At 46.7% G+C, this 10,958-nt stretch overlaps 1 protein-coding gene across 1 annotated transcript in view; it reads left to right on the forward strand.

Moving 5' to 3' along the window:
• ZBTB7C (zinc finger and BTB domain containing 7C) overlaps positions 1-7,050 on the forward strand; it is a 94,591-nt gene extending 87,541 nt beyond the window's left edge. The window contains exons 3-4 of the mRNA XM_007425497.3: positions 3,357-4,020; positions 5,654-7,050. Of these exons, the coding sequence (XP_007425559.1) occupies positions 3,357-3,993 (637 nt within the window). The 3' untranslated portion in view covers positions 3,994-4,020; positions 5,654-7,050. The remainder of the gene's footprint in view (positions 1-3,356; positions 4,021-5,653) is intronic.
• The last annotated feature ends 3,908 nt before the right edge of the window (positions 7,051-10,958 follow it).

Consider the following 10,958-nt stretch of genomic DNA (forward strand, 5'->3'; position numbering starts at 1 on the left):
TCCTGCTTGCATCTTTCACTGTTTCAGTCTTTCAACATAAACAACCCAGCTGATCATGCTTTTAGATGGATATTCATTCCTTGCCAGGTGAATAGACTTCAGCCACATATTCAAAGCAAACAGAACTTCTTCTGAGCAGATGTTCACCAAAAACTCACCATCCTTATTCTCTCCTGGGTTGCTAAATGGCCCAAATTGTTTTTCTTCCTGCCATTTTCCCAACCATCTGCTCATGTCACTGATGAGAGTAATATTTTCCTCTGGACTACATTTATTCAGAATTTTGCCCATTTTTTCCCCAAATTCTGCTCTGGTTCTCCTGTCATCACCATATGTACACTAGATTTAACATGCAGCTATCATAAGCCTGTGGATTCTGACTTTCTTACCCATCCACAATGACCTAGATGACAGCAGTTCGTACTTCCTGCCATACAGTTTAGCCTGGAATCGTGATTAATCCTACCCCTTCCTTTCACTGCATGCATTCATCAAAGCCACTCCACAAAACCACATCATCTTCTTTTAGGCCTATTCCATCTTTAGCCTTTCTCTCAGATTTGCTGATATACAACATACCTATTTTTCTTTCCACTGTTTCATTCACTCAGCAAAACAGGGTTAAAATGTACCCTGCTTCAGTGTGATCTGTGCAGCCAGCCCCATCTCATGCCCAGAGATCCTCTGTGGCAAGATGGTCACTGCTTAGATGGCTTTCAGGAAGAGAAAATTTATTAGCAGTTTGATATGAAACCACCATATTCCAGAGTAGTATATCTGAGCACATGAAAATGCACATGGCTGTCTCAGATCAAGTCAGACCTCTGACCCATTTTGTCTGTCCAGCAGACAGCATTTCTTTTCCTCCCCGAGCCTCTTTGGAGAAGTATCTGGGGCGTCCCACGTGCAAAGCAGGAACCTTGCCCCATGCCACAGAACGACGCCACTTGCAGAGGAGCGCCCAAGGGAAGAGACAGCAGATTTCAAGGCACCTCCTAGCAAAACCTTTGGCCCAGTGGAGGGGGAGTCTTGTGGGCAGGGGCAAGCAAATACTTTGGCTCACTTTTCCCCCAACAGAGAACAACTGGGTGCCCCCAACCTCCGGGCACAGTTAAACTTCACTTGGGTTAGGTTTTTTGGTGGCTTAATGTTGGGCAAACTCAATGGTGGTTGGTTTACAAGTCCATATATTGTGCAAACCTAGAAAAAGAATTAATTTATTAACCAGGTATTGTAATGGGCAGTGAGAATAACCCTGGGAGACAGGAGGAAGAGCCGCAGCCAAGGCAACAATTAGATAAGAGATATCTCAGCCCACAGAAGGAGTGGAGGTAGACAAAGCATCTCAGAAGGGACTCTCCCTAGTCCTCTGGAAAGTAAAGGCAAGGGAGGGGAGAAATGTTTTCAGACTTGCAAGATTCTGTTACTGTAACCTTACAATAAAGGCAGTGTTAGTACTTATGGTTTTGGTCTCTTGTCTGGACTACCTCAAAGGGCTGACAGGTATAGTATGTTGGATGAATGCATCTCCTGAATCATAAACTGTCAAATAGGTTGGGTTCATACAAAGGGCAGAACCAGCACCCAGAGAGCCAGTTCAGCATCCTTGGTGAATGTATCTCCTTGATATTTAGTGGATGTGGTTAAGGGTGCCATGGGAAACCAGTACATAAACTGGCTAAAAGTTTTAAAATTCTTAAAGCAACTCATGGATCTGGATTGGAGGAGAACTGAGCTTCAGTGAGCTACCCAATCCACAGGGCTTTATTTGCAAAGAAAGTCGAGATCAAAGGTCTTGATCTGTTGATGATATTTCTAATGACATCTGGGATGTTGTAGTACAGTGTTTCTCAACCTCGGCAACTTGAAGATCTGTGGACTTCAACTCCCAGAATTCCCCAGCCACCCATGCTGGCTGGGGAATTCTGGGAGTTGAAGTCCACAGATCTTCAAGTTGCCGAGGTTGAGAAACACTGTTGTAGTAACATCAAGTGAAGCCATCAGCTTCTCCTCGGTGTTCTAGCCTTGGGGCCAGCTCCTTTGGCAATATGGGATTGGGCTGCCACCTGCTGGCCAAGTTGCTCCTTGCTCCTTTGATTCTTGGCCTATTTGCTGGCTGGGGGATGATGGGAGTTGAAGTCCAGCCTCTCTGGAGGGCAGCATTTCCAGGAGAGCTGAGCAATTGCAGGGTATCTGAGAAATAGCTTGGATTCCAGGATCTAGCAGTGGGATCTACCTTGGTTCCCAATGCAGTTGGACAAATAGCCTACATCCAGCTGTTTGCACAGCTGGTTCCATCTTAGAGAAAAGCAGTGAAGACCTCCATCACCTATTATTCCTTCATTTCATTAAGAAAATTAGAAAGTATCTCCTTTTCTTGAGAGGGAGAGATTTCTAGGAAGGGTTCCCCTCACCCCCCCCCCCACAAAGTATCAATCATACCAGGGGTGTCTGCATAGCAGGGCTTCAGTTCCGCAGTCGTAGACCCCATCTTGACTTTTTTGACCTTCCTCTTGCAGACACCCCGAGTCCATCAAAGATGCTTTAGAGCAGAGTTTCTCAACTTCAGCAACTTTAAGATGGGCGGACTTCAACTCCCAGAATTCCCCAGCCAGCCATGCTTTAGAGCGCATGAAAGAAGTCATTGGTACAGCACAGGGCCTACCATAAGACCCCAGAAGGTCTTCTGGAACAGAAATAATATCTGCCAGGTCTGGAATGGACTCTCACACCTATTTCTTTGCAGGTTATGAGATATTACCTGAGGTTTTTTTGATCGTATGAAGAAGATACATCTAATCCTCTTTCCTCTTCCCTATAACTTAAAATTTTCAACTTTTCCTTTAGACACACTGTCTAGAGCAAAGTTTCTCAATCTTGGCAACTTTAAGATGTGTGGACTTCAACTCCCAGAATTCCCCATTCCCCATGCTGGCTGGGGAATTCTGGGAGTTGAAGTCCACACATCTTAAAATTGCCAAAGTTGAGAAACACTGGTCTAGAGAGGGAAAGCTATAAGGAGGGCCACCCTTTTTCAGCCATAGGCCCTTCCCCAGTCCCCAGCGAGGTGACAACACTTTGTTGACCTTGGCTGCTCTTGACAAGCAAAGCAGGGTTGGACTTGCTTAATACTTGGATGGGAATTCAACCCATTGAATACTTGGATGGGAATTCAACCCATTGAAAAACATTCTAGCAGAAGGCAAGGTCTTCTGTTTTGCCCGGAAAAACATTTGGATGTGTCCATGGTACCGCCAGGAGGGAGTTTGCTCTTTCCTGGTTAACACTTCAGGGCTCTTTCAACTCGGTGTCTCGGTGAGCCAGTCCTGAGTAACAGTGGCTTCTCCTTTCGGCAGGCAAGACAAGTTGAAGATCCACATGCGGAAGCACACGGGGGAGAGGCCGTACCTCTGCATCCACTGCAGCGCCAGGTTCGTCCACAACTACGACCTGAAGAACCACATGCGGATCCACACGGGCATCCGCCCTTACCAGTGCAAGTTCTGCTACAAGAGCTTCACCCGTTCCGACCACCTGCACCGCCACATCAAGCGCCAGAGCTGCCGGATCTCCCGGCCCAGGAGGGGACGCAAGTCGACCCCCTGGAGAACGGCCAGCTTGCTCTTCGCCCCGGCCGGGCAGCCAGATGACAAAAGCTTCCTTGTGCCCCCGGCTCTCGAAGAGATGAGTGGCCACCTGGGCGGCCCTGCCCTGTGCCTTCCGGGCCCAAGCCCCAAGCATTTCATGGAAGGGGCCAAGAACGGGTTGAATCTGCAAGAGCTGGAGAGCCAGTTGGAGGAAACCCAGATGAAGCTGTTTGGGAGGACGCACCTGGACCTGGAGCGGAACAGCGGCCTGTTTGCCTTCGCGCTGAGTCACGGCGAGGGCCTCTCGGCACGGCCGTATTTTTCCCTCCCGGACCCCTGGAGCTCCGGGTTCAGTGGACTGGCAGCGCTCAACCCTCTGGCCTCCCTCTCTGAAGCTAGCAACTGAGTTGCCTTCTCTCCATGGATGGGTTGGGTACGTACAGTGCCAGCTTTACTCAAGCTGACTCTGTTAGGAAACTGGGAAAGGCGGCCCCTTCGGATGACAGGAGGGGTCTGCTGTAGACTCACAGAATGTCAGGGTTAGAAGCAGTCTGAGATCATCTAGTCTGGTGTTTCTCAACCTTAGCAACTTGAAGGTGTGTGGCCTTCAACTCCTAGAATTCCCCAGCTGGCTGGGGAATTCTAGGAGTTGAAGGCCACACACCTTCAAGCTGCCAAGGTTGAGAAACACTGATCTAGTCCATTCCCCCCAAAAGCAGCTAATGCATCTGTTATTTCATTTTTTCATATTTTTTTTTAACACAGTGATTGATCCCTGTTGGATTTCCCCACCAAACATCCTGGAACCACTGCATTCACATAACACGCCCAGCCTGGTTCCTGAATGAATCTGTTTTCTGGCTTCACACAATACATGCATTGGTACCAATTGAACCTTTCCAATCACGTTCAAAGGCAGCCCCATGTATAGCACAGAATAAAGGTCAAGTGTAGAAGTGACCATGCCTTAATCACCAGAGCTGCTAAAAGACAGCTTTGGCTCCTGAAAGCGTTGTACCTCCCCAGGTAAGGTACCGGTTTGATTCTTCAGGAGTTCAGTGCCATCAAGGGCCAAATTTACCCTTCCACTCTGATTGGTCAACTTCAGCACCCACGTTATTTCACCTGATCTGGATTATGTTATTTTATTTTATATTTATTTATTTATACTTCGACTTTAGTCACTGCCCAACTCACTCAAGAGTGACCCTGGGTGGTTTACAATAAAAGAAGAATAAATATGAATTAAAATACAATTAAAATACAATAAAAAGCCATGTTCATAAATAAATAATGGCTTCCAAGATCCTGATGGTAAATAAAGGTTGCGGGAGCATCTTCAAGGTGCCAGCCACCTCCAGGGTTGGTTGCCCCTCTTTGCGTCCCACACAAGTTGGCAGAACCAGGTCTTCACCCCTTTCCAGAAGGTATGAGAGTTATAATTTATTCACCTTCACTTATCCCCAGATAAGCTCCAGAGGCCTGTTTGAGGGTTTTCTAATTTCTTTGGAATTTCTCTGCTGATAGAACTTGTCCTGCTCATCTAACTAACTTGAGAAGGCTGCTTACCAGACAAATGGAATCAACTATACGCTAACTAGTTGGGCTGGATTCACACCACACACTAAGGAGACAGAGGGAGAGACTTCCTCTAACCAAGGCAACAACACTAACCATGTTGTACAAACATGTCCACTGAGGACCCAGCTGCTGCCCACATGTTTTGGGACCTCTCCCTAGGGAGATCCAGTCTACCCCTTCCCTCCTGGGTTCAGAAGAGCAGTTAAGACCCAACTTCTTTCCCATCTAGACCAGGGGGTAGGCATGCTTTGAATGTGGGGATGTATTGCTAGACTCATGGCTTTGTTTTTTTTTAATCCCTTGAGATTTTAATTTAATTTTGGGGGGGGTGTTTATTTATTTTGATTGAGGGGTTCTGTTTGTGCTATTTTTGTAAGTTAGAGCCTTGGGAATGAGAAACACAGAAATATAGCTCATAAATAAACAAACATGGGGGGGAAATACTGATTATTGAGAGTATTTGTTTTTCTTTTTTCTACCGACAGATGTTCTCCAGCACTGCATTGGTTCCCTCTTACGAAAGAACCAGTCAAGAATCAAGGACATTTTCTTTTCTTTATAAAAGGACTGTCTTGAAACTGAAGCTCCCTTCAGAACTTGCCTAGCGTTTTTCAAAATGCCCCAAAAGACATCTCTTCTTTGCTCCAACAAATGCAGGGAAGGAAAACAGAATTTCCAACAGCATCTTCAGACTTTTTCTCTTGGTTTATTTCAACTGTACTGACACCTTTCTGAGTTTTACATCTTATTTTCGGGGGTTGCTTTGATTTTGACTCTTTTTTTTTCTTTTTTCAGAGGGGCTGTACAATCTGGAGTCCTTGTAAAATATCCAAAGATTCTATTGACTGTATCATCCACAAGAACTTGAAGCAAAAAAGACCCCTTTGCTTTACCCATTTGGTTACACTTCCTGAATGTTGGAATGGGGATGTGGTAGAAAGGGCGGGGAATCCTTTGAAATTTTTCTATTTATAACTATTTTTATGTGATTGCTTTATGTAAAGAAAAAAATAATACATCAGACAGATTTGCCTTAGATAATCAAGGGACAATCATCCTTAACTTTGGCTGAAGTTCTAGATTTGTGTTTCTAAAAGACAAGTATATATACTTTATGTATTTATTAAGCATTTATTAACTGATTTTATTAAATTATTGGCCGAACGCAGGATCTTTTGTATGCCTGTTAGTCAAGCATGGGGAAGATAAAGCTCATACATTCTTGGGCAGCAAAGTTGTAAGTATGCTTGTCACGTTCCTGCTTTCTGTCATCATGCAGACACTTAGAAACCTCTTAAAATGGACACCTACAGAATGTGATGTGTGAAGGGGTACCAACAATGTTCCAAATTTAATCCCACACACTTGACCAGATCTGGGCCATTCTGTTTGAGTGAGGGTCCTTTTCAAAGGCCTTTACTTTTGGACTTTGCCCCCTGCTCCTTTGCACAGTCAGAGGGAAACAAGGGGGGTTGATCGTGTCCCTGCAGTTAAGGAGTTAAGGTTGATTGCCCCTGGATCATCTCCTTTTGGGTCACCTGTTAACTGGCTCCTGGATGGGTTCATGTTTTAGTTTTGGTTTCTTTTTTTCTGGTGGAAAGAACATTACAGACTTTTATTAATGCTCTCGCTGTTTCTGGATATTTAATACATGGCCACGGTGCCAGACCCCGGGATCATATTGTTACAGCTGTTTGATTGCAGGGGAGGGGCGTTCACCATTTTGGGTTGTCCTGTCTGTAGCTGGTTTCTCCTGGGACCAAGTCTTTGTCTGTTTTTCCATGGCATCTAGTATCAAGATTCCTGCAAAGTTCTGCTCTGGTTCCTTTCATATTTTCGATGCACATTTCTGAGCCCTCTGGTTAAGAAGACACATGTGAAACCTTCAGCCTGGCCAACCTTTCACTTTGACCTTGCAGAAGCAGTGCTCTGTTGGTGCTGGAATTGTGAGCAATGGGTTGGAGGAACCCATTGTTAACACAGACTTAGCCAACTTGTGTTTCTGAACTTGTGCATCTGGAGTATGTAACTTTTCTTGGGCCAGAAGCCACGCTTTATCACTAAATGGTGTTCTGGGGAGCATGTTTCAAAAGTGGATATACTCAGGTCAAAGGGGTGGGTGAGATCCAAGGAGGAGGGGAATGAGTTTAATTGAATATAGTAAACATGCAGTTATTGCTCCTGATGTGTTGAAGACTTTTCCCCTTCTCTGACATTAAAATTACAGTTCAGCAGCAACTTTTCAAAGGCTTTTGGGAGCTATGCCCTAGGCTTGTTGGGGGGTGGGGGGGGAAGTACATGTAGCTTTGCCCACAAGCTGTCCACCCTCTGCTATTCATAAACCAGGCTGTGGTTCTTCTGTGCCTGAATGCAGAAATATTTCTGAATTGGCAGATGCAAGTCACAACTCAAAAATGTAGATAGGAGGGAGGAAGATTCACCAAAATGTGTTCATTAGAAATATTTGTGCATGGCAAACTGATGTGGAAATAAGATGGAACGCATGTGAGAACCTAGCCAAAGCGTGAGAGTTCGGGCCATCTCTCCTTCAGAGAAGGCTTATCCCAAAGACTTCCCTGTTTCCTTTAGCTGCTCTGCAACACAGACAGACAGAACCTCTGCAGAATTTTGCTACCTTCCTCACCTGTGCAAAAGGACCTCAGAGCTTTGAGGACGTGGCAGGTACATTTGGGATTCCAATGTACATCTGATGCATCTTTAGCTCTCTTAATCCACTCAAGTGCTTTTTGGATTGCAGACCATTCTGGCTCCTGAGTAGGCTAACGTGGTAGCAACTGTAATCCTTTTGTTCAGTCGCATTTTTCCCCAATTCCCACTCTCGTTCCAGACAAAACAGAGCCAAGATGATATAGTGGTGAAGGTGCTGGACTAGGAGAGGGGAGACCCAGGTTTGAGCCCCCATCCCACCCCTCAGCTATAGAAGCTGCCTGGGGGACTTTGGGCCAGTCCTTCCCTCTCAGCCTAAGACCCAGGGTGCTGGTTTAGGGGAGAAGATGCTGGACTAGGAGTGGGGAGACCCAGGTTCGAGTCCCTCCTCAGCCATGGAAGCTCTCTGGGGGACTTTGGGCCTGCCATTCTCCCTTAGCTCAATCTACCTCACAGGGTTGTTGTAAGATAAATTGGAGGAGGGAGTACTTTATATGCTGCCTTGAACTTCTGGAGGAAAGGTAAGATATAAATCTTACAAACAAAAAACACTGCTGCCAATGAATGCCAAAAGTCAATGAAAATGACTGGACAGATTATTGTCCTTTGTTAAAGACAAGCTCAGCAGCTGTCTCCTTTTTCAGGGGGTGGACATAACGGGGAGCTGGAAAGATGGTTCCCAACCATACCTCCCCCAAGTTTAGGGCTAGGCGTATAGGCCCAGTGGCTTCCAAATCAAGACCTGATGAATTTTGGTTTCCAGCCACTTCGAAGTGGGAAAAACGTTTTACAATAAGCTTACCAGTTTATTTTTTTCAAATGGCAAAGAATGAACTACAGCCTTCCCCACTCCCCGCAGAGGATTCCTACCCAGAATCCAAACCCTGCCTGTGTGAATCATGTACCCCAACTTCTTTGTGTCCTTGCTTGCCCAAGCAGGCCCTCACCCCTCCACACACACCAAATCTTGTTCTAGGTAAGGGTGTGCAACATCCAAAATCAGCCTGTTTAAGTTTTCTGCCTGGCTTGAGAGTGGGATTAAGGGATTCTGAAATTGATGAGATGAGCTGTCAACTCTCTGAAATGGGCACGAGAGAGCAAGCAATGAGACAAGAGGAGGTGATGGAGCAGACACCCTGATCTTTGCTTCCCTGGAAGGACTATCTGTGTGAACGTGTATGTGTGTGCACGCACACCCTTCAGTCAGTCTTGATTCCTGGCAACAGCCTGGACAGGTCCTGACCACATTTGCAGACGTGCTTTGCCCTGGCCTTCTCCTACCTGGGGCTGAGAGAATGCGACTGGCCCAAGGTCACCCAGCTGGCTTCCCATCTAAGGCAGGACCAGAACTCTCAGTCTTAGTGGGCAGGAAAGAGCTGGCTCCTCCTCTAAAAACATCTCCACAGACATGGAAGAATGATATCTTTTTGCAGAAAGAAAACTCGACCTTCAAACACCCACAGCAACATCTGGAGCTTGCAATACTGTTGATCACCATGTTATGGAGGTTTTAGCAGCTTGTCCTTCTCCCTCGTTTCCAAGGCAGGTGTCATGTGTTCATGTTCTAAGCGTTATGGGTGCTGTGTTATTTTGCATGTGAATTTGGGGACACTGCCACCATTGTACCCCAGACACAAAGGGATTAGTGTAGCTCCTGACCTGATTATCCCCCTGCAGGGGAGAGCTGTCTTTAATTGAAATTGGTGGCACGTGAATAAGGATTTGATGGGCCCCAGTCCTTTCTAGGAGGAAGAGGATAACGTGAGTGGATCCGGCAGGAATATTTGATGGGTGAAAACAGACGTTACTTGGCCTCTGGGGACACATCAGTTCTGTAAACTTGTTTTAGGAGCACATCCTCCAACAGTTTTCCAGGGGGTAGCCTGCAGAGAGGTAAAGACGTCCTTGAGTTGAGCTCAGCTCAGTTCCTAGTGAATATGTGGATCACTCTGCAGTTTTCTTGGCAACAGAAAACTTGACATCTTTGGTGCTGGATGGGGTGGCACTGCCCCAGACAGACCCAGTGCGTAATCTGGGGGTCCTCCTAGACTCACAGCTCCTGCTTGAAGAGCAGGTGGCAGCCGTGGCAAGGAGGGCCTTTGCACAACTTTGGGTTGTGCATCAGTTACGCTCTTTCCTGGATCGGGATGCCCTTCGAACAGTCACTCACGCCCTTGTTATCTCCCAGATAGACTACTGCAATGCGCTCTACATGGGGCTACCCTTGAAGAGTATCCGGAAGCTACAGCTGGTCCAGAATGCAGCCGCACGGGCTATTGTTGGAGCCCCAAGGAGGGCCCATGTAACGCCTCTGCTCCGCGAGCTGCATTGGGTGCCAGTTTGCTTCCAGGTCCAATTCAAGGTGTTGGTTATCCCCTTTAAAGCCCTACTTGGCATGGGGCCAGCTTATCTAAGGGGCTGCCTCTTCCCTATGACTTCAACCCGTCCCACCCAATCACACAGAGGGGGCATGCTTCGGACCCCCTCGGTGAAAGAACTTCGACTGGCGGGGTCCAGAAGGCAGGCCTTCTCCGGGGTAGCCCCCGCTTTTTGGAACATTACGCCCCCAGAGGTGCGATTGGCCCCCTCACTCCTGGCCTTCCGGAGGGCTTTGAAGACCTGGTTCTGCCACCTGGCCTGGGGTGGGGTGGGAATACCTCAAGCATGGGGATGGCTAGCCCCATAGAGGCCTTCTGCCTTCAGCCTCAGATTTTTCATCCTCTTGGTCTCTCCTTCTTTTTAGTAATGTTTTTAATTAAGGTTTTATGTATTTATATATTTTATGTTTTTAATGTTTGTAGTGAATCGCCCAGAGTTCCCCCATTGGGGGGAGATGGGCGGTTGAGAAATTTAATAAATAAATAAAAAAATAAACAGTAGGGAAGAGATGTGCTTCCTTTCAGGAAGTGTTTTGATTTTCCAGCCCTATTGGCCACACTTCCAAATACTAAGCAGTCCTGCTTAACTTCTGAGCCCGGACCAAGTCATTCAGTTGCCACTCCCTGCTGAGGGCGGTGGCCATCCATTCTCATCTTCATCCTGCATGATCCATGGAGTTGACGGGAACTGAAGTCCACCTTAGCTGGGGAAAGTGGCACTGTCTGCCTTTCCTTATCTTTTCCA

This window comes from Python bivittatus, unplaced genomic scaffold (assembly GCF_059951505.1).
Source record: "Python bivittatus isolate LINGU-HERP-01145 unplaced genomic scaffold, Pbiv_v1 ctg000570_np1212, whole genome shotgun sequence".
Taxonomy (NCBI): domain Eukaryota; kingdom Metazoa; phylum Chordata; class Lepidosauria; order Squamata; family Pythonidae; genus Python; species Python bivittatus.